Source organism: Pelobates fuscus, chromosome 8 (genome assembly GCF_036172605.1).
Source record: "Pelobates fuscus isolate aPelFus1 chromosome 8, aPelFus1.pri, whole genome shotgun sequence".
Classification (NCBI taxonomy): Eukaryota; Metazoa; Chordata; class Amphibia; order Anura; family Pelobatidae; genus Pelobates; species Pelobates fuscus.
The window spans coordinates 40075509-40099939 of NC_086324.1; the positions used below are offsets into that span (position 1 = coordinate 40075509).

Genomic DNA, 24431 nt, shown 5'->3' on the forward strand with positions numbered 1-24431 from the left:
ATGGTAAACGTTATTGGGATGTAGATCTAGTGTACCAGAAGTATGACACCAGGCAGAAAAACCTGGAACTTATGCAGAGAATTTATCATGAGATTTTACAAACTGAGGTTTGGATGCCGGACGATCTGCAAAATTTGTCAAGCTACCCAAAACCTGTCTCTCTAGATTTAGGATTTTTGGGATGCAGGATTAGCCACAACTCAAATTTTTAAAAATATAAAAAAAAAAAAAAAAATCACAAAGGTGGGTATAACAAATTAATTTGCAGCTCCTTGGTTTTCATCTCGCCACAAGTCAATGTTTCGTGAATAAAACCTTTTGTAGAAATTAAGCAAATTCAACACAAATGTATATTCAATAAATTACAAATTGTAGTGAATTAAAACCTGCATTGCAAACATTTGGCAACTGGAAAAAAAAACTATTTTCCAACACAGTTTAAGTCACAGATTGGCTATTTTTGGCAAATATTTGCAGTACAGTTTAAAATCCATCACAATTCATTATTTAGCCGATAACCCCACTGAGTTATTCACTAAAATTGCGAAGTGACACAATGTTAAATTGAAATTTCAGGCCAAACAGCTTAACTGCTCTGCTTTCATTTAAACTATTTGCCCTACAATTTCAAATTCCCTTTGGATTACCTACACACTACACACACACACAGACAGGGCAGCTCACAGTATTTATAGTTGAAGTTGAATGTCACATCAAATCTCAGGGAATAATATTAATATATTATTTTCCTGTGAGAAAATAGCCTAGTGGAGCTAGGCCTAGCAATCTGAACCCAAACCTCACTAGTTTATCAGTAAGTGTGTGCATTGACAGCCTGTTAGGCTATAAAGAGACCCCAGCATGTTTTATTCCTTAGTGACAGCCCAGACCCAGAGGGATCCAGCTGAGGTCGGAACGCTGCGCTGCGTTCTCTTGTTTCTGACCGAGATCATTTCGCTGTTGCGGAAGGCATCCGTTGCTATGGAAACACACACTAATACTGACCTGTTTATCCTCCCGTCCCACACGGCATGCGTGTTGAGGTTATATTTATAATATTAATTAATGGTTAACTCTGTCTCTGGCAGCCGGAGTGTGAATACGCTGCAATCTCTCGATCTCCGCGGGCAGAGAAGAAAGCACCTCGGCAGAGGGGCAGCCATGAACAGGTAAGGGGGGCGAGTAAGCAGCACTTTCTGTTATAACAAGGGGACAAGGGGGTAAATACAGGAACACCTCATGTTATAACAAGGGGGCAGGGGGTAAATACAGGAACACCTCATGTTATAACAAGGGGACAGGGGGTAAATACAGGAACACCTCATGTTATGACAAGGGGGTAAATACAGGAACACCTCATGTTATAACAAGGGGACAAGGGGGTAAATACAGGAACACCTCATGTTATAACAAGGGGACAAGGGGGTAAATACAGGAACACCTCATGTTATAACAAGGGGACAGGGGGTAAATACAGGAACACCTCATGTTATAACAAGGGGACAAGGGGGTAAATACAGGAACACCTCATGTTATAACAAGGGGACAAGGGGGTAAATACAGGAACACCTCATGTTATAACAAGGGGACAGGGGGTAAGTTGGAGCCTTAAATGAGACAAGGGGTAAATGGGAGCCTGCAGAAACACCTCATGTTATAACAAGGGGACAGAGGGTAAATAGGAGCTTTCAAGGAGACAAGGGGTAAATGGGAGCCTGCAGGAACACCTCATGTTATAACAAGGAGACAGGAGGTAAATGGGAGCCTTCAAGGAGACAAGGGGTAAATGGGAGCCTTCAAGGAGACAAGTGGTAAATGGGAGCCTTCCAGGAGACAAGGGGTAAATGGGAGCCTTCAAGGAGACAAGGGGTAAATGGGAGCCTTCAAGGAGACAAGGGGTAAATGGGAGCCTTCAAGGAGACAAGGGGTAAATGGGAGCCTTCAAGGAGACAAGGGGTAAATGGGAGCCTTCAAGGAGACAAGGGGTAAATGGGAGCCTTCAAGGAGACAAGGGGTAAATGGGAGCCTTCAAGGAGACAAGGGGTAAATGGGAGCCTTCAAGGAGACAAGGGGTAAATGGGAGCCTGCAGGAACACCTCATGTTATAACAAGGAGACAGGAGGTAAATGGGAGCCTTCAAGGAGACAAGGGGTAAATGGGAGCCTTCAAGGAGACAAGGGGTAAATGGGAGCCTTCAAGGAGACAAGGGGTAAATGGGAGCCTTCAAGGAGACAAGAGGTAAATGGGAGCCTTCAAGGAGACAAGGGGTAAATGGGAGCCTTCAAGGAGACAAGGGGTAAATGGGAGCCTTCAAGGAGACAAGGGGTAAATGGGAGCCTTCAAGGAGACAAGGGGTAAATGGGAGCCTTAAATGAGACAAGGGGTAAATGGGAGCCTCAAGGAACACCTCATGTTATAACAAGGGCACAGGGGGTAAATAGGAGCCTTCAAGGAGACACAGGGAAATGGGAGCCTGCAGGAACACCATGTTATAACAAGGGGACAGAGGGTAAATAGGAGCCTTCAAGGAGACAAGGGGTAAATGGGAGCCTGCAGGAACACCTCATGTTATAACAAGGAGACAGAAGGTAAATGGGAGCCTTAAAGGAGACAGAAGGTAAATGGGAGCCTTAAAGGAGACAGAAGGTAAATGGGAGCCTTAAAGGAGACAGAAGGTAAATGGGAGCCTTAAAGGAGACAAGGGGTAAATGGGAGCCTTAAAGGAGACAAGGGGTAAATGGGAGCCTTAAAGGAGACAAGGGGTAAATGGGAGCCTTAAAGGAGACAAGGGGTAAATGGGAGCCTTAAAGGAGACAAGGGGTAAATGGGAGCCTTAAAGGAGACAAGGGGTAAATGGGAGCCTGCAGGAACACCTCATGTTATAACAAGGGGACAGTGGGTAAAAGAACTTGCAAAAAACACCCTCTGTGATAACAAGGGGGGGAAGGGGGTAATTTGAAGTCTGCAGGAGCCTCCATTGAGATAACAAGGGGGAGAGGTTAAATGGAAGCATTCAATGTGCACCCATATGATAACAAGGGGAAGAGGTCAATAGGAACATGCAAGGAGCATGCCCTGTGACAAAAATAGGGGCAAGTAACTGGGAGCATTTAAGGAGATCTCTTCTTGACAAAAAAAAGGATCAAGAAATTTAGAACATTGTATGCTGTTGAGGATGACACTTCCTTTGATGCTCAGCCAAACTGAGATACCAATAGGAAGATTCAGGCTAAAATAACCACCCTATGACTAGAGCGGAGTTGCAAAGTTTTTTTTAAATCAGCTATTTTTGCCTGAAATTTTCAATTCAGATTTGAATTTGGTACATGTTGATGTGTAGTGAACTGAATTCAGTTTATTTCTGTCACTTTCTTCCTGTTGGTAGAAGGAGGCAAGTGAGTGGCTGTGCAATTTAATATAAATCCATACTAAATGCCAAAACAGAACTAATAACTTTTTTTTGTCTTCTAGTACTCAAATCAAGGGGGTTAATTCCAGCATTGCATTGAGCAAGGTGAGAAAGTAACCATTTCATTTGTATGAAGAGTAACAAATTCATTTTTAGAGTCCTATCTATCTCACAGCATTTACTACTGAAACTAGCCCCCGTTAAAGTCAGGTATGCTAAGCATTAAATAAACAGATTCCTGTTCAAACTTTTCTGATTCATGTAAATTTGCTGCAAACTATTTTTTAGATAAATGTGACAAAATGGTTTATGGCATTCCACTAGAAGAAATGAAGGCGACCATTTATGCAAAGTGCAAGAATTTGCCGATCAGCCTTAACAGAACACTCTAGCCTTGGGAAAACAAATATATCTCCTAGTATCCTAGAACTATTTTGGTGATCGCTCTCCCCTTTGCAATGAATGAATAAAAGCTTCTTACTGACCTAGTAGCCCTCGCCACGCCATTCTCCGCACATCCTGTCCAACCTCATTGGCTGAGATCATCAAGATTGATGATCTTAGCCAATCCAATGTTTACCCATAGATGGACTGGGAGAGTAGGAGCAGCAATTAACTGAGAGCCGTGTCAGACTTGGTTGTCACAGGGGAAGAACCTATTGTGGTTGTATGCCACTTGAGGTATAATAACCCTGCAATCATAACATTGCCGTATTTACTAAACCGCAATGTTTTTTAGATACAGGATTAAACCTAAGGGGGGGCCTCTGCACCCCGACCCCTTCATTGAGATGAAGTGGTCTGGATACCTTAAGTTGTCCTTTACAGAGGCTCTGTCACTGGGGTTTTATTTTGCAAAGACCCCCATTGCAACTTCATCACTTGGTGTGCGTTGCCCATGGAGTGCAGACCATCATCCGTGAATCCTCTTAATCTCATGGCACTTGATCTGTCAAGAGCCCCTGTCAGTACTGAATACTGCTTTGATGTATATGGAGAATTCCGCAGGAGCGTTTCATAGACAATGCATTTTTCCCCATAACCATCACTAGTGACTGCTGAGCGACATGACAACACTTTACAAACATAGCTTCATCTATTGTCAAGTTGTTAGGTTAAGGGAAAATACATAAGTCAAATTAGTCCATACTTTGCCTTATGTATTGTTGGAGAAATAGGAGAGAAAAGAAGAACATAATGAGAGACAGGAAGAAAAGCAGAATCGATTGAGGTAAGATAAGCATGCTGTAACAGATACGTAAGCTTTAAATGCACATTTCGACTTGCCTGAAATAAATGGTTCATGACATATTACTGAAAAACTATATTAAATGTCTAATATTTCAAGTAATTTGCAAAAGTCCATAACTTAAAATAAAATTATAATGTAATGCAATTTTCTAGTTTTGCTGGGAGAGTAACTATTAATATTTTTCTTTCAGCGACCAGGAAAGTTAGAAGTACTTGACCCAGAAGGTACTTGTATTTGTATTCTTCAAATCAGGAGGTTTTTTTTTATAAAAAATAGGGTTGCATTCAGAAAGGAAAAAGGTTGGGGAAATGGGAAAATTGGAAAATACTATCAGTTGCTCTAAAGTGCATTTACATGTGTACAATGATTAAACCTTTCACTGCTCAAATTGTATACACACGTTTTTACTTTCATTTCCTATGCAAAGCAAAATGTAGTCCACAAAGTCTCACCTATCTTACCTTTTTATTCCAGGAATGACTGTAATCTTTTAGATGAATAGATTTCTCTGCCATGAACTGATTCCACACATTTAAAGGAACACTATAGTCACCTAAATTACTTTAGCTAAATAAAGCAGTTTTAGTGTATAGATCATTCCCCTGCAATTTCACTGCTCAATTCACTGTCATTTAGGAGTTAAATCACTTTGTTTCTGTTTATGCAGCCCTAGCCACACCTCCCCTGGCTATGATTGACAGAGCCTGCATGAAAAAAAAAACTGGTTTCACTTTCAAACAGATGTAATTTACCTTAAATAATTGTATCTCAATCTCTAAATTGAACTTTAATCACATACAGGATCACTTGCAGGGTCTAGCAAGCTATTAACATAGCAGGGAATAAGAAAATCTTAATTAAACAGAACTTGCAATAAAGAAAGCCTAAATAGGGCTCTCTTTACAGGAAGTGTTTATGGAAGGCTGTGCAAGTCACATGCAGGGAGGTGTGACCAGGGTTCATAAACAAAGGGATTTAACTCCTAAATGGCAGAGGGGCATGTTCTATACACCAAAACTGCTTCATTAAGCTAAAGTTGTTCAGGTGACTATAGTGTCCCTTTAATACCACATTGAGATATTTAGAAAAATATTCGTTAAAAGACAGCTTCCCCCTTTCAAACAGTAAACTTCAAAAATCATAACATTTCTGTGGTCAGTTAGGGGGGGGCATAAATGAGTGCTAACACACGCTTCTTAGCATTACAGAGATTCCTGTAACCGCTCTAAGAACTTATGTTTTAGAAATCTATGATTTAACTGTACTTACTATATGTGAGTAATTGGTACGCTGTCCTGCTAGCAATACCACCAGGTACTTACAATTTTTTATTTATCTGTTTTGTCACACCTACTGTATGTGAGAAAAAAAAGTGTATTTTTGTTTCTATACTAATATTTCAAACCCTTTGTAAAATATTGCTGCATGTTGCCTAAAGCTTCTCAGTCACTCAAGCATTTCATTCCAATTGACAAATAAATGAAAAGTAAATAAAAGTTTTGGAGGTTTCAAATTCAATTAACATTTTTTCAAACATTTTCACAAATTGTGCGATAAGTGAGTATTTCCAAGAGTAAATATTTTAGCAGTCATTTCTATGTACACGGAATAATTATCTTTACAATGTTTTGCAGATGGCTTTTTCACAGATACTTGTTCGTTGATTCCTCGGTAAGTACAAATAATGGAAACAAAATGTATTATTGGGTTTTGATTAAAGTTCTATTTAGTAAAAAACTAATTTCAAATAGGACATGCGTAATGCGGTACCAAATAGAGTTTTTTTTTTTTTGTTTTGCAATATTTGCAAACCGATCCTCCATGCACGCTCATGACACTTGAATGTAAAGCTGACTCAATTCCTCAGTGGCAAGGTTTCAGCCAACATGAATGCAAAGTTCCCTGAGTAGCTCCATTAAAGAAACTCTCCATATCCTTAAAGCACCTAAAGTGGCGCTGCCACCGTCTGGGGACACCTGATGGTGACATCGCTGCTGGGAGGTCCAGGGGGCAGGCAAAGGTTAGGGCCAACTTACCCGAACCTGTCCCTTGTGGGAGCTGCTATCTTCTTCCAGCAGATCCTCTTGCGTGCGAGTACAGTATTAAGGTCTATGGAGGACACCACGGGATCCTCTATAGATAAAGCAAAATCCCTGCAGCTGTCATTGGTGAAGGCTGGGGGGATTTACACTTTTTTAAACTCCAGTAGCTGTGTCTAGAAGTGTCCGGCATAGGAAATATACAGAGATAAAGTAGGGTTCTTTACAGTGAGGACAATGAAGATATGGAATTTTCTTTTCTGCCTAAAGAGGTTGGCTTATCAGATTCTATAGATAGATAAACTAAATATTTAAGGATATAATTGATATTATGTAAACAGGTTGTGGATCCAAGGAGAAATCTGATTGCCATTATCGAGTCAAGAAGATTTCACCGCTCCCCCCTCACCCCCCCCCCCCCAACTTTTGGTGGCATCATTGGAAAGGTCTGCAATTGTTTAGTTTTTTTTTTTTTTTATCAACCGCATAAAAGAATGGACTGTCACTAAGTGCATGCCATCTCCAGCTGATTTTACAAAATAACATGATTGTAGTGTACTTCAATGGCCTTCACACTCCTTATACTTGAGTCCAATCAAGATCTTTTGGGATGTGATAAAAAGGGAAATTCACAGTATGAACATGCAGCCATCATATCTCCTGCAGCTATGTTATCTTATAATGTCAACATAAAGCCAAGTCTCTAACAATGTTTATAGAGACTTGTAGAATCTGTAATGTTCTACCCAGTATTAGACAGGTGTTACTAGTGGCCGCTGAGAAGATGTGTTTGCATATATCTTGATATATTGCATTGGCAAATATACAAGTTACATACCAGATATGCATGCTTATATTTCACTTGTTTTACAGGAGGCATAACTCTGAAGACTTGCCCTTTACCAACAAGGTAATCCCAACTCCTGTTTTATTAACTGTTGACTGCTAAAAAAATTCACATACTGCAATACTAGATATTTGCAGTCCGTTTAAAAAGTACTATTCCTTCCCACTGATCATATTTTCCCCTCTAATGTCATCGAGGAGGCGATGATTCAATCCAATGCTCCCCTGTGCGCATGCGTGGCAAGCATGCATGCACATCCAATGCTTTTCATAGGAAAGCACTGAATTAAATGCTTTCACATGATGTAACCATTTTATTGGTCAGTGCCATGGGGAACACCTCTAGGTGGATTTAGTCTTTCAATTTAAATATTGCAGTTTCTAAAAAAAAAAAAGAAAAAAGCTATGTTTTCCATTGCTGGTTTAAAATGACAAGGCAAAAACACCTAGCCATTGAGACAATGTGTTCTTTGTGACTATAGTTGTCCTTTAATAACATAATTCCCTGCTACTTTAAAGGGAATAACCTTTACACTATATACATTGTGCTGGCCAAATCAAATTTATATCCCGTAATTATGCATTTGAATGTTTATTTTCACTTGCCAGGGATTTTGCAAGAACCATGTTATATTGAATATACACCTACTTGAATGCCCGCCTTCTCGTGCACACAATCTGTGGATGCCAGTCTCAATTTAAAAACAAAAAAACAATGCTGAGAATATCACAGCCTATCTGAGATTTCTACAATCCATTTCCACAGCAGGCAGTGCACTAAAATTACGTTGTTCTGTTTGTGCTGAATTGATTGTTAATACCATTTCTATTCATTTTTTGTAGCACACAATAAATCATCAGATTGGAAAATTGCAAGTACTTGGTAAAGAAAATAAAGGTTTGCGCCCTTACTTGTAAATTCATTGCTTCCTTCCTTCCTTTTTTTTTTTTTTTGGTTTTTCAGTCCTTTTGTAACGAAATTTTGATATAAGAAGATATTTTGTTTATCTTATGAAACTTGTTTTTTTATGTAGAATAAATCTAATTCCACTTTTAAATAGACAAAATGTGAATGTACACTCCGCTGTAAATTTACCGTACATACATTAGTGCATTAAAAATATATGCACTTTAAACATAAAGGAACGCTATAGCATCAGGAATACAAACATGTATTCCTGACACTATATAGGTATAAAATATCTTATAGGTCCCCAGCTCCTCTTAACCCCTGTTAAAAAAAGGTGATATTTTTTTTTTTTTTTTGGCAATGCGCCAATCAGCATCTCCTCATAGAGATGCATTGGATCTATGCATCTCCATGAGGAGCGTTCAGTGTCTCCATGCAAAGCGTGAAGACGTTGACGGCTAGTGCTGAGTGCTGCATACTGTGTAGCATTGGACTAGGAAGCACCTCTAGTGGCCATCTGAGTTACTGCCCCTAGAGGTGTTCCTAGGCAGCAATGAAAAGGCAATATTTACATTAATAAGCCTGCAGGGACAGGCTGTAGACATCAGAACTAAATTAAGCTGTAGTTGTTCTGGTGACTATAGTGTCCCTTAATTAACAATATGTAACTGTATGGTCCTCTTTTTCTCATGCATCAGATCCACTTACCAGATGTCCTTCATCAAATTTTCACAAAAAAATATTCATTTGTGTATGAAACAGTGAGCAGATGTTTATATGTTAAATGTATCATATTTATTTTTCAGATGAGGCGGTAATTTGTCCCATTGGAACAACATCACGGTATAATAATTAAAAACAAATTTTTTTTTTTCTTTCTTTCTTTTTTTTTTTTTCTTCCCTTAAGTACCAAACTTCTGAAATAAAAGGGAATCATGACATGTCACACATGTCATGTGTCCTTAAGGGGTTAAACTATATAATGAACATGTAAAATCATATCTCTGGATTGTGTTACAGAGAGTAGATACTTGATGACCCATAAATACTGTGTCTGCCCCTCCCATGGATGTTTAATATGTGCATTTGGTTTGGTTATCCCTGACAGCATGGGCCACCCGATGGACCCCTCCATATGCGGCCCCGGCGGTTTGCCGCCGGGGCCGCAAGTGGTGATGGCGGTACCCTGTCACAGCGGTACCACCGGCTCGCGCCCGCCTGCCCAATTTGTAAAAAAAATTTGAAAATCCCTACCGCCCACCTGGAATCCTGAAACGCCCACTAGTGGGCGGTAGGGACCAGGTTGACGACCCATGGTTTAAACCATGCTCCTTTTATTTTACCTTAATAATGTTTGTTTATTCCTTCTTTTTGTTCTTAAAGCTTTGATCATATTGTGAAGTTGCATAGAAAATTCCAAGCTGGGCATCTCTAAGTTTTGTGGAGAACGTTCTAGATATTGCTGTTTGTATCATGTTCACTTGTTTGCAAATTCTCCCATCTTCTAATTCGTCTTCATTTCCTATCCAGTGGTGCAAATCCTGTGAGGGACACAAAGCACAGAAAGATTGATTTCTTTCCTTTTAAAGCATATCATTAGTGACAAATTCACTCAACAGAAATATACCAGGCAATTAGCTGACTGCAATTCTTCACACGTGTACACTAAGTAATGTGCTTTGATTTACTCTTGTTTCTCCGTTATTTGTCTCTTTCTAAATGGATTCTGGAAGCATACCTGTCAGACAGGTCATGAAACCTATTTCCAGAACACATGCTCCAATCGTGTATTGCTGTAAATGAAGGTTATGGCTTCTGAGCAGTAGATTACACAGATGTTATTACAGTTTTTTTTATTATTCAGGCTTCCTTTTAGAGAACTGTTTCTATATAACTTGACCTCAAGGTGTTCAAAAGAGAGTAGACACCCGGCCGGTAGTTACTAGAATTTCAGGAATGCAGAACATAATGACCGACCATCCTTCATGGATAAGGCCCTGCTTTTGGAAGCATATATTCTAAGTGCTGTAGATGACATTGATGTGAGGGGCCGAATGCATGGTATCATAATTTATCCTCCTTATGTGCTGCATATGTTCTTAGATTGATGGGTGGTTATAATCCAAATTCAATTTGAGGCCTGTAATGTAAAATCAGGACAGATTTAGCATTAGAATGAGAGTAGATTCCCAAATTAACCAGGAACTACTAAAAGGAAACAGACACCAGAAATCATACATGAATTGGAATACCTTGAAAGGTACAGGAATCAGATGATCTGCAAATGATTAAAGGACCACTCTAGGCACCCAGACCACTTCAGCTTAATGAAATTGTCTGGGTGCCAGGTTGTCATGCCTTAACTACCGGTAATTCCCTGTCTCTTCCGGGTTGACGGAGTTTAGCCACACCCCTTCTCTGACGCGGTCTCCCCACGCTACATAATGCGACCACGCCAGATACAAGACGCTGGATTATTGAACAGCGTTACCGCGATATCAAACCGGCTAAAGATACTCTGCAACCTCTACTTGTGTACCGAACCGGACTGGAAATCTACTTACCCTCCTTCTACTCTCCTCGACCACGGCTAGTATCTGGACTTTCCTCATCCTGTTTGAGAAACTTCCCTCCCCGGAGGAGAACTCCGGGAACCTGATTTTTCAACCTTGGAAGCTAAGTCAATTATTATATTTGTAATAGGAACTTACCTGCTCTCAAGCCCGCTAAGCATTCCTGCTACAGCCTGCTCTCAAGTCCGCTAAGCATTCATGCTACAGCTGCTCTCAGGCCTGCTATCTCTAGCACCAAAACGAATCACTCCTGCTTCAACTTCATTTCTAACTTCATCCGTTCCCTTAAAACTTGCAAACTCCAATGTGCTAGATTGCATGTATGTCAGAAGCTGCTTACTCCATTTAAACAAACAGCGAAGTAATTAAAGATACAGTACCTGTATTTTCCATAATTGAATACACAGTTCCTATTCTATTCTCTAAGTATCCTAATCAACAATCTAAGTACTAGGAGATCTGCAGATGTGCTCCATATCAATATATGTAAGCGTTACACAGGTCCAGCTAGGTTTAACCCATTTTTTTATAAACCTAGCAGTTTCAGAGAAACTGCTATGCTTATAAATTGGTTAAGCCTTCCCCCTAATCCTCTAGTGGCTGTCTCATTGACAGCCGCTAGAGGCGCTTGCGTGATTCTCACTGTGAAAATCACAGTGAGAGCACGCAAGCGTCCATAGGAAAGCATTGTAAATGCTTTCCTATGCGACCGGCTGAATGCGCGTGCAGCTCTTGCCGCGCGTGCGCATTCAGCTGACGGGGCGGAGAGGAGGAGGAGAGCTCCCCGCCCAGTGCTGGAAAAAGGTACGTTTTACTCCTTTTCCCCTTTCCAGAGCCGGGCGGAAGGGGGTCCCTGAGGGTGGGGGCACCCTCAGGGCACTCTAGTGCCAGGAAAACGAGTATGTTTTCCTGGCACTAGAGTGGTCCTTTAATGTAACATGGCTGCAGCCTAAAACAGTGACAACCCTAGGAACTGACATTGGGAGGAATTATACTATGGACTAGAGATAAACGTTGGGTGTTCTTAAACAGGGGATTCCCCTCTTTTGTGGAAACCCTGCTGCTCACCCCAGAGAGATGGGCTCCCATAATAGCCCCAGAACTCCATTCATGCGCCTGGAGTTCCATTTTAATTGTTTTATTTTTTCCAGAAGGGGGTGTACCCACTCAAGTCTACACTCCTGCGTGAATCCGACTATTGGCCTTTATGTGGATGTTCTACCTACTCGGTATCATATTCTCTTAAATAAAGATCTGCAAAAAACAAAACACAACAACAACAAACAAAGGGCTTGGGTTAGACACAAGAAAAATAAATATAAAAACATTTACCAAAATACCTCCTATCACAATCCTAGGAGTGAAACCAGGAGCTAGTTTTTAAGGATGTTAAACAGTAAAATTAGACTCTTTAAATATAGATAACAATAAGCATGCAGCAATAATTCTATAACCATTAAACACAGTAATCTCTAGCTGCTTTCACTCTCCCAATAATGATTAAAGTTCATATATTCCTCCATATACAAATGTGTCCATAAAACAGTTGAAATAGGTCAATCCACATGTAGCAGTCTGACGTAAATGTAGCAGTTTGTGAAAAGGCTGATCAGTATACAACCACATCAGCTAAGGTGTAGCCACAGAAAGTGCTCAGCATTCTACTACTTCCAATAGTGTAAAAGCCACTTATTAAAGTATGTGCATCCAAATGAGAATTGCCTGGATCTACATACACATAAGAACATAAGGAAACAATAAGATGCAGCAGTATATCTTTAAAACCAACAGAAAGAAAGACATAGTGCTCTCTGTAAGGTTTATTTATTAAAATTATGAATAAAAAAACACTTAGTTAAGAAAGCGTATCAGGAAATCAGCCCCTGGTTGCCCCATTTTGGTGTTCCAGCTGGCATTCACGTGGAGGAAACTCATAACATGATTCTGTTCCCCGGATACAGTCTGTCTATCCGGGGTTCGGTAGGCGTTCAACTGCTCGCGGCCAGTCTTTTCTGCTTCTCCATCTGGATTCCAATCTCTTATCCAGAGCCATTGCATTACGTGTATTTTATGAACAAAGATTCACTTCCTCAGAGTAAAACCATGAAGAAAAACAAAAACCTGTTGGGCCATATAGTTTTCCCCAATTCTTTGAAAATCGTTCTTATGTAGCAATATGACTCAACATTGAATGCTTATGTGGGCCACCATTACAATTTCGCTGTAATAATAATCAAAGTGTATTAGCAGAAAGGATGTGGGATATCCTGTAGTGTAGATAATTACCCGATTTATACTTGTATAAATGAGTCACCCAGTTGACCCTGTAAGTACAAAACATCTTTTGAATCTGAGATTTGAATAGGATGTGTAGTTTGTGTATTAATCAACTGATCTATCTTACCAGCCAATTATATTAATTATATTATTTAATTTTTATTCCAGACCAAGCAGTGCCATAAGAAGACCAGGATCCGCTGAAATTAAATGTTACTCGCCAACTAAACAGATTTCCTTATGTGCAGTAAAACGTTTATCGCAAAGGTATTGTCTTGTATTTTGATATATGCATGTCTTTATGCAAACCTTTTGCAAATCTAGTAAACCGCTGCTTTAAGGACTTGTTGTCCAGCTTGATACCACTCCGTATGGAATGTTGTAGACCTTATTAGGAAAATATAATCTGTCAGTGTCTGAATTGGGAAATTATAATGTGCCTTAATAAAGGCTGAGCTTGTATGGCCAGTGAAATCTAGCTTCAGGCTCTGTAACTCCTTTCCCCCATTTTTTTTTTTTTTTTATAGTTTCTATATTTTTATTGAGAAATGGATATATTTTCGTGTACGTTTAAATGTTCATACAGAGTACAACAGCATTGTTTTACTATTTTTTGTTTCCAGTACAGTGTTTTCAATACAATACATGTCACGTAAAGAAGGGACGGTTACATATCATTATAAGAGTCGCATCTCCGTACACCAGCTATTATTGATTTTGCAGCTGTTAAAAGAAAATAGAGTAGGGAATATTTATATCTACCCACCGGTATGGCCGTGAGGTGAAATAATAAGGCCGCCGGATATTGGAGAAGTAGGAGTCCCGTAACCACCCTTATCTCATTCCTTATCTGTACCCAGAATACTTTCACCTGTGGGCATGTCCACCAGATATGTTCTAGCATACCTTTAGCACTCCCACACCTCCGACACACCAGTGAGTGTGATGGCACAAATGTATGTATTCTGGCTGGAGTGTTCTACCATCTCGAGAGCAACTTATAGTTTCTTTCTTCAAGCTGGACACTGGTTTGTGCGTGAAAGGTTAAAGTGAAAACTGTGAGCCATTACATGTCTTGTAGTGGTGAAGGTAGGGAGGTATTCCATACATTGACAAAGAAGGGGAGTGTGGAGTGAAAGGATTGTTGCAATAGTTTCATAGCATGTGGAGGATATCTTGGGCAGCACCTGCCTTAGGAGATATTGGTTGTGGATTTCCGAGATTGAAAACTAACCCCTCCGCTCCTGCCAGGAAGAATGGATTATGAGATATTGGGTATTTGGGTGACCCCCACCCCCTTTTTTTTTTTTTTTTTTCTTTTTTAATATTTTGTATTTTTTTATATCAAGCTTGGTATCATTTTTGGTATTGTATAGGCTGTATAGTGTCTATCAACTGTCCAAATATGATATTGTTTTAGCAATAAAATAATTGATTGATTGTGTCCTTACTGTTTATTTCCAGTGGTGATGCTTCAAGTTCTGATCATATAGAAAGACTGTCAACAGAGATGAATTCCAGTGGCATTCCAAGCAGTTCCACACTAGAACCAATTGGTACCTATTTAAATGTACATAAATTGTAGATGGGTTAATTCTTGATCTTTAAATTATTTGTGGCAAATTTTCCCAAAAGATGATAAATAGCCAGAGATGATGTTAATGGGGAACTATTGCTTCTCTGAAAATTACTCTGTTGGGAATAAAAAAAAGAAAAAAAACAGTAAAAAGCATCCAGAATTAATGTAAACTTTTTTTTTTCCCCCTGTAATGCGTCGTGTGAAGAAAATAGACTTTTATTTAATATTTTCTTCTTTATTCTGGCTTTTTCCTCCATTTACTGCATGGATATTGAATATTGGTTCGGTAGTTTGAAACTACCGAACACCGACCACCCTCCTGGCTCATTAACTTGAAAAGAACCGACTATTAAGTGCTCCCTGGGCGGCCACTGTTCGTATAGCCGAACGCCACGTGGAATAGAAAACGGCGGCCATCTTGTTCGCACGAGGGGAGTCAGCGGGACTTGGTCGTCGAGTGTCTGGAACTAAAATCGGACACTCGACCTCCCGAACCACCGCTGAAACTACCGAATGCCTGCTTCCTTTAGTTACCTAACAGCCAGGAGAGCGCCATTCGGTAGTTTTGTTCATATGGACAAGGGGAGCAATCGCTCCTATGAGCCAGGAGGATCCATTCGGTACTTTGTTCCCTTTTTTTTTTTTTTAACAGTTTTTCTGAATTGACCGACCGCACACGCTGAATTTGTGGAACTGTTTTGGGCAGGAGCCTCGTGTGTGGTCGGTAACATATGACTTCCATACTTTTTAAGAACCCCTGAACCGATCTGGGTGAAATTTGGATATGTTTGTCCCCCAGATCGGGGCTATCAGGGGATATAATTTGTGGGGATACCTTGTGGGGAAAGGGGTGTTCCAACTTTTGGGGAAATTGTGTGCCCTCTACCTGGAGATAATTGATTTATTCCTTAACTTATCTCAATATCTCCCAGGCAGAGGGAAGACGTGTATTACTGTAAAACTGTATGATGATTGGTTAATGTCTTTGTTTGCTGTGAGAGGTCCTCTTGCAGGAGGATTTCTCATAAAAGCCAGTGTGTTTTCAATAAACTTCATTCCTGTTACACCCTTCATGAAGTCTAGGCTCATGTTTGGGGAATATTCTGTTTGCTGGGGAGAATCGTCTTGGAAGCTGCATTCATCTACACTATTCCTCTACTCCCTGCTGCAGCTATAATCACTTCTGCTCAGCTATTGGGAAAGGAATAGAAGACCGCAGTACCATAACCACTGCAAGTCTTAACACTCAGATTTCTACATTTATATTCAATTTTTAGCAAATTACACAATCCAGTTTAGTCTAGGCACAGCTAGGGCACACATTGCAAATGGGGAGAAGAAACACAAAACGTTTTTATTTATTCCGTGCTGTTTTGTTTGTGTAGATAAGCATATTGCTTATGTATTTTTTAGGATAGATGGAAACAATATGTTAATGTTTTTTGAGTAGTAAGTTTCAAATGTGTACCCAATCTTCGCAAACTTTATGCCTAAAAGTTTCCAGTAATATATCTGTATACGTAGAGGGTACTAGGACATGATGACTGAAATACAACTAACCATGTGCTTTTCAATTCTTAAGATAAAGGATCTCAGTCGCAAGCAATTCAAAATATAAGTATTAAAAAGGAGCAGGAAGAATCTAGTGATGAAGAGGAAAGTGGTGATGAAACTGGAGGAGCACCCACACAATTATGTGCAGAGGTGACATTTTTTTTATTTTATTTTTTAAATTAACCACTAATCATTTAAAATAACACTAATGGTAAATTTTAGAAACATCATAATTAATTTGCGTTTTTCTTTTTCAAAATCCTGTTTAAAGTATTTCTTTATTTAATTTTTTTTCCTGTGCTCCCTTATTTTTTTTTATTTTTTTGTCAATCTTTCTTTTATTAAGGCACATATGAGGGGTACAGAATAGAAGGAGGGAAATGCATGGGTATTTCACGACAGAGGATTAGTATATAGAAAACATTATTAGTTACATTTCCAGTTTGCTAATGCCTCATTTTTTATAATTTTGTTAGTTGGTGAACAAAAACTTATTTTAAGCAGGTTGAAGTAAGTTGCTAGTTAACGAGTGGGATCTTTCCTCTGTAGCTATTTCTATGCAAGCTTACAGGCTGAGCGGTACAAGCTAGGACTGGCATGTGAAAACCAAACAACCTAAAATTAAACAAACCCAGGTGAATTATACATAGTACTAGTACTGATTGTATGGCAAAGACGCATTAAATCCTTTGCGATATATACAGTCTGACCAGTAGCTTACTGTCTCGTGTTATTACAGGTCGCATAATATGTACTACCGTGTCTAAAGCATGTTATACTATGGTAATAGGCCGCATATACTAGATGGGGTTCGTGCAGACCCTGAGGCCACACGATACAAGATAGGCAGGTGCAGACAGGTTAGCTTAACGTTTGGCTTAGGCTGCACAGCAACATTTTAAGAACGTGTCAAGAAAATCACATATGGATATGCTAAGCTAGGCAATCAGGGTGGTGACCCGCAGTGTTCAGGTTGAGAAAACAAGCTTATGGCACTGCCGCTATGTATTGTCGCTGACTAAGTAAATGGTTGGGTCAAGTTAAATGCGATGAGTCTTATGTGGTTCTATGCAGTCAAATAGTTACAGTAATGTGAGAGCGTCTTATGTCCTGCACAGTATCCAGGCTGATAGCCGAAATGTGGGTTGCTTGGGCACTTCACCCGATGCCACTAGTGTGTTTTGGGAGGTAGGCTGGTCCATGGCCCCTTGTAGTGACCTCGTCGTTGTATCTACCCGGACCCTCCAGGCCCCCATCTCCCCGTGCCGCGGTTCTCTCTCCACACTTCCTGGGTGTTTGTCGCCTAGGTGCCGTGTGTCTTCGGCCCGAGGCCTTAGCAGGGGCCCTTGCCACAAGTCCATTGACCCCACCAACAGGGTAGTGGGCCCAAGGAGCTGCAGGAGCGTGGCTATCTCCTCGGGTGTATGGATGGCGTAGGAGGGTTACCTCCAGGTGAACCCCCAGCTCGGAAGAAGAGTGTATGGTCCTAGTAACGGCATATTCCCCTTGCGTGGTGAGGTGTGCCGGGCGGTTAGTCTGGGGTGTGCTCAGGAGTGTGCCCGGGCAGGCCCTTGCTTCTGCTCCGTTTCGGCATATCAGTTTCGACGTGGCCTGCGCAGGTGTCTTCCTCCGCTTCCCGTTCCTGTCTGGGGTGGTGTGTGGCCTCTTCAGGATCGTCTTTGTCGGGTGAGTTCTGATGCTTGCTATTGCCAATGGTAATTGCTGTTGCCTTAGCCCGCAGGCTCTACTTATCTGCTGTCTGCGGCTCACCTTGCGTGTCCCTGGGGTGCGTGGTGGCACCGGCTCTGTGCGAGGGGGTTTCAGCTGTTTTGCAGTAGGTATGTTTGCATCTGCCTGTTGCTCCTTGGCCGCCAGCCTCATCCAGAATCTGGCGAACAGCTCGTCCAGCCTGGTCTCGAGGTCCACTATCCCTGCGGGCCGGGTGCACGTGGCGGCAGCCATGTTACTTCGTGTCATGTCGCCCCGCTGCTCGCTGGGCCTCTCCGCAAGATCAGTTGTGTGAAGGTTGCTTCTCCGCTTTGGACCGGGATAACCCCCGCCGGTCCTGGGGGGGGAGCAGGGCTTCTGTGGGGCCATTCCTTCAGTGTCTGGGCGAGGAGAGCGGCCGCCTCTCCTCGTTCCCATCCCCAGCAGGCCGCGGCTATCCACCCTGGGCGTCTGATTTTTCGAGCACTCTGTAAGTGTTTCAGGTTTGTTGCCCGGTCGCCCCTGATGTAGGTGGCTCATCCTGGCTTCTTTATTTCTCGATTTTTGGAGAGTTTTTGTCGAAAAATGGCCAATACAGCTGGAGCCCAGCTTTCGTGCGACTTCTCCGCTTGCTGGCTTGGCCCCGCCCCCGTGCTCCCTTATTTAACCAGCTGGCAGTGATAGCGTACTATAATTTGTAGAACACATTTTCTACAAACAGAACTTTGTTAACATTGCAATGATTTATGGGAGTTGAAGTTCAGTGGGTTGGGACATTGTATTTTTCAGTAGCCTTGTAACTTTTGAAATCTGTTTGTGTGTGCTAGTCCTTTGTTCTGCATTTTGGCTTTGAATAAATAACTTGTTTTTTCTTGAAGGAACACTCGAGGCACCATAACAATTTCATCAAAATAATATTGTTATGGTGCCAGCAGGTCACAGGTTAGTACCTGAAGGGATTAATTCATTCTAGAACAGGTTTGCATTTGTTTTTTTTTATGAACGGGGAGCTACTGATTGGCTTGGAGTATCAGCTGACTGCTCTACTAATCAGCTGCACCTCTGCCCAGCAACACCCCACTCTTCCTTAAAGTCAATTTCAAAAGCTGGCTGGCATGAGGGAATTGGCGATCCGACGCGGGAGACAGCCTTTTGGGGTTAAACAGTTCGAGAAATGTTTAACCCCTTCAGATTAGAAAGTGCCCAGCGACCTTCGGGCACCATGACCACTTAATTTCAATTAAGTTGCTAAGGTGCCTGGAGTGTTTCTTTAAGCAGCCTTGTAAGATATTAAGCTGTACATTTTATATGTATATGTGTGTTGCATGTGTGCGGTTGCCTTGTTATACATTGAGTATACATTTTAGGTATCTAGCGAAATTAAACAAATGTAAAACAAATTTTACAATTATAGTTTGATTTTTTTTTTTTTTTTACATTTATTTTTCTCAATTAATTTTATCACGCTTTGATAGAACACTGCTTATACTACACTTTTTTATGCACACACTGGCTTATTACTACACATACAGGCTAAATATTTGTAATTCACTTGTGAGTTCTCCATAAGACTCAGTATAGTGGATGACTCCAACTATGTTTGTTATACAGTCTATTTAAAATCATTTGTGCTTTTTCCCTCACCCCAGTTCCTTAATGCTGTGATGGATAAGGATTATAAATTGGCTCAGAAGCTATGTCAGATGTGTAAGTATTGAAACTACAATTGCAATTTATTTATTTAAATTTAGTTCAGATGATGTTCATGTAAACAAAAATGCTTTCATTCTAAATGGTTTGGGAGATAATTTTGCCGATTTTCCTTTCTTCCTTTGAATGTTTGGTAATTCCTCAAACTCTGCAACAGTTGTAAGCAGAAAACACACTTACTTTCAGGTACCAACATATTCCCAGGATACCAAGAGAACGTGCATGCACTGTATGTTATCTCTTTACACATAGACAAAGATCCCTTTTAAGTTCTCTTCTAAAAGAGATCGAACAGCAGTGTCTCGCGATTCCTATGGAGCCAAACTTGCTTCGAACTCTTCCTAGAGATCCACAGTGTGCTGACTGCTTGAGTTGTTTGGATGTGATTAAACTGCAACATTTTTAAGCACAGTTAATTGATGGACAAGGTCATGGTTTAGAGGTAGGAATCATTTACCTATTTCAAGCATAAAACCTAATATCTTCTCTCTATAATGCCACGTGTCTGTGTGTATCCAGAAAACTCACAATCTAATGATACCTTATGTGAGCATGTACATTCATTGTGTCTATCATATGCCAGGCAGTGCCTTGACATCCTCATATATGATGTAAATCACTTAAACTTGTTTTGCTTTTTGTGGTGTGCAAAAATCCCAGAGTAGGTGGCACCTTTTTATTTGATCATTGAGTAACAATGTTTTCATTAGTGATATGGTCAACTGATTACTTACATATCTTCCTGTAATATTCAGAAAACATTTCTTGGATACGTAATATCAGTGCAGGCTTTCCAAAATCATTATGCTTACGGCCAAATGCATACACTGATCAGCCACAACATTAAAACTGACAAATTAAGTGAATAACATTAATTATATTGTTACAATGGCAACTGTCAAGGGGCGAACTATATATTGGGCAGCAAGTGAACATTCTCTTCTTGAATTTCATATATTGGAAGTATAAAAAAATAGGCAAACAAAAAGATCTGAGAAACTTTGACAAGGGCCAAATAATAATGGCTAGACGATTGGGTCAGAGCATCTCCAAAACAGCAAGTCCTGTAGGTTGTTCCCTGTATGCAGTGGTTAGTACCTGCCAAAAGTGGTGCAAGGAAGGAAATTGGTGAATCGGCGTAAGGGCCATGGGCATCCAAAGCTCATTGATGAATGTGGGGTCCGAAGGATAGTCAGTCTTCTCAGATCTCACAGAAGAGCTATTGTAGCTCAAATTGCTTAAAATCGTAAGCTGTCCATAATAGAAAGGTATCAGAACACACAGTGCACAGAACGCACAATGTATCGCTGTTTGATGCGGATGGAGCTGCGCAGCCACAGACCGGTCAGAGTGCCTATGATGACCCCTGTCCACCACCAAAAGTGCCTTCAATAGGGTCATGAGCATGAGAACTGGACCACAGAGTAATGGAAGAAGGCTGCCTGGTCTGATGAATCATGTTTTATGTTAGATCAGGGGGTTGGCCAGGTGCTTGTGCGTCGTTTACTTGGGGAAGAGATATCAGCAGGATGCACTATGGGAAAAGGGCAGGCTAGCAGAGGCTGTGTTATGTCTCCATTCCTTAAAAAAAAAAAAAAAAAAAATCATTGAAGACTCACTTATTTAGGAAAGCATGTCAATTAAACTGCTAATAGCTTTTCCTCCCCACACTTTGTTAACCCATCCTGCTTCCTATTCTGCAACTGTATCATCCATAAAAACAAACTATTCTGGCATTCCTACTTTTCCCGTACATTAAATACATCAACCACTTACCTATGGCGTCACTTTACACCAATCCATCTAGAATGTAATTTCGTTTGAGCAGGGCCCTTTACAACCTCTGTCCCTGTGCGTCCAACTCGTCTTCTTGCAAACACTTGTCTGTTAGTCCACCCATTGTTGCCACTTTATAAATAATAATAATAAGAAGTCCATGGACAAGTGTGGGATGCATAAGGCGTTGCAATCCTAATGTATTTATTTTGTGTATGTGTGTGTTGTGGGCAACAAAGTGTATCATTTCAAAGGGGAGATATCTTTCTAAAATTTTATGAGGAAAAATATAGAAAGCATATGCCTTATTAGTGTTTTATATGTTTGAATCGAACACATTGAGATCATTATATAACTTTTGTTATTTTCCGTTTCAATTCTTTGGTTAATACTGTTAAATCATTCATGCAATTTAAAATACATCTGATACTGTGGTATTGATGTGTAACCATTATTTTTTATTGCAGTACTTCTATATGAACCAGAAAATCCTGAAGCTAAAGAGTTTTCCCCACTAATTGAAGAAATGTTGCAAATTGGTAATTATACAGGAGGATTTCTTGCACATTTATCCATATGAAAGTATAGGGATGCTGGCTTTTCACACATCTCATTCCAAAACCATGTACATTAATGTAGAGCTAGATCAGTGGTTCTGATACTAGTCCTCAAAGCACTACAAAGCCTACAAATCCAGGATTTAGGGATTATCCATATGTGTCTAAGGTGTTTTTAGATAATAAAAAAACACCTTAGACTCAACTAGGTAAACCCTAAATCCTGGGCTGGTAGGGTGGTTGGGGTGCCTGAAGGACTGGTCTGGGAACCATTGCATTAGAGTCTTCCATGCTAGACTTTTTGTATGAACCTCATATCCTGCTTGGGAGAGACTTGTCATGCTGAAACCAGAAGGATCTTCTCTTATGTTAGTAGTAGGGAATGTCTACAGCAGGACTGGTCAAAGGGTAGATGTTGTAGAACTGTAATGCCTTGATACTTTGCCAATTTTTGAATGGCAAAGCATCAGAAAGCCACAGTTTTGCAAAACCTGTAATGTGCAGTTTGCCCACCCCTGGTCTATGGTACCCATATAAGATGTAGTGTAGCATTGAGATGTTACTTCTCTGGCAGTAGGTAACCTAGCCAACACCTTCACAACACTTTTCATAGGCAAGACTATGACAGAAACTGGGAGAGCGAACAATTGTGAGATAAATACTTTGGAAAGAGAAGGAAAGTATAGGGCAATTGAAAAGGCTAATAGAACTACAAGAGTTAAGTAGGCTCCATTCAAGTGTTACCTTATATTTTACAGTGACATTCCAGTGTTCCTATAATTCTCTGATCGATTTGCATGTAGAGGTTGTACAAAGAAAGACATGTGAATGAGGAATTCAAACCTTAATCTGCTATAAAGTAAATAAGGAACAGATATATAGGATTGTAAGCATTATGGTGGAAAAGTAAATTGGCATGAAGAGCATTGAGGAGACCATGTGGATGCAGATTTATACCAAGGAGGGGAACAGACTTCATATTTTTTTACGTTCCTTTAATTGTTAGCATTGTTTATTGCACAAAAGAAAGCTAATTTAAAATACTTTTGTCAATATTAAAATGTTGTAGAAGCTCAAGAAAGTGATACTGAAGATGATGATGATGATGATGATGATGATGATGATGATGATGAAACAGATGAAGAAAGCTATTCTAGTGAATCTAGCGAGGACAGTTCCACAGGAAACTCTGAGGATTCAAGTGAAGATGAAAGTGATAATTAGATATGTACTGTTAATGTTTTCTAATGGTGTTGGCTATGATATAAGTTAGAAAAGATATGTTCTACCATAAGTATTATACCAGTGGCACAACATTAGGAACAGCATGTTCTACTCTAGATCTTTTGGTATTCAAGGTATGTATAATACTTGGGAATCCTGGAAGCATCACTACCTCAGCAAGTCACCATCATAGAGTAACAGACAGTACAGATATCTTCTCTCTCTAAATTAAACAAAGGGCAGTGGGAAGTTACATCATATCTCTGATTCCGAGAATACACATTGAGAGGGAAAATGATAGTGGAGACTTCTGGTATTACTTTTCTGAGCCAGACAGACTTATTCTGGCATTGTTGCTGAAAAGGGCAGTTCTCATGGTGCATAAAGTCTATTGTTCCCTTCTCAATATCAGTAAAGATGGGTTTGAATTGAACTGTTTCTGAAGTTTAATATTGTAGTTAAAGACCAGACAGGCGCCATATACTAAAATATTATATATATATATATAATGACACACAAATTCACACGTAACATTTTTATGTACTGTTTAATTTGTGAAATTTATGTAAGGGTTTTTTAGTACATGAAATAATTTTGTGCAATTTGGAGGCTCAAATTGGGTCTGACTCGCCTAGGAATGTATTCAGAAGTGGAAATAAATAATTTTCTCTACTGCTAGCATAATAATTCAAAAATCATAACATTAATAAATACAATAAAATGGGGTCCACAGGTGGGTGGTGGAGGCATAAGATGACATCTTATAACATCTTTCCAATGCACAGGGTTGGAAAAGTCACAGATCTGTCCACCTGAAATGATTTAACTCCACCACATTGGCTTTTCCATGCATCCTCTTCTCTGAGTCATAGATTACGCCATTTATTTCCTGCACTTGGGGCCTTGAGGATTTCCACTCCATTTTTTCCTTTGTGTAATGCTTTTCCTACTGGCAACAAAACATATTTCTAATTGTTTCATTCAAATTTGCACAGTCTGAGACAAATGCTGAATATGC

At 40.2% G+C, this 24431-nt stretch overlaps 1 protein-coding gene across 1 annotated transcript; it reads left to right on the plus strand.

Annotated features, from left to right (window-relative positions):
- The first annotated feature begins 956 nt into the window (after positions 1-956).
- Positions 957-23608, plus strand: ERICH2 (glutamate rich 2). The gene is made up of 13 exons (XM_063428640.1): positions 957-1169; positions 3472-3514; positions 4852-4885; positions 6296-6332; positions 7574-7610; positions 8390-8444; positions 9263-9299; positions 13475-13573; positions 14771-14862; positions 16468-16589; positions 19796-19853; positions 22100-22171; positions 23259-23608. Exons 1-13 carry the CDS (start codon positions 1066-1068, stop codon positions 23411-23413), a joined length of 945 nt encoding a protein of 314 aa, XP_063284710.1. The 5' UTR covers positions 957-1065; the 3' UTR covers positions 23414-23608.
- The last annotated feature ends 823 nt before the right edge of the window (positions 23609-24431 follow it).

What these genes read in the sequence shown, in the direction of transcription:
- ERICH2 (XM_063428640.1), top strand. Translation starts at nt 1,066, where the DNA reads ATGGTTAACTCTGTCTCTGGCAGCCGGAGTGTGAATACGCTGCAATCT. An exon ending in GTAAAACGTTTATCGCAAAG is followed by an intron (nt 13,574 to 14,770) that starts GTATTGTCTTGT and finishes GTTTATTTCCAG; the next exon opens with TGGTGATGCTTCAAGTTCTG. An exon ending in TTCCACACTAGAACCAATTG is followed by an intron (nt 14,863 to 16,467) that starts GTACCTATTTAA and finishes TCAATTCTTAAG; the next exon opens with ATAAAGGATCTCAGTCGCAA.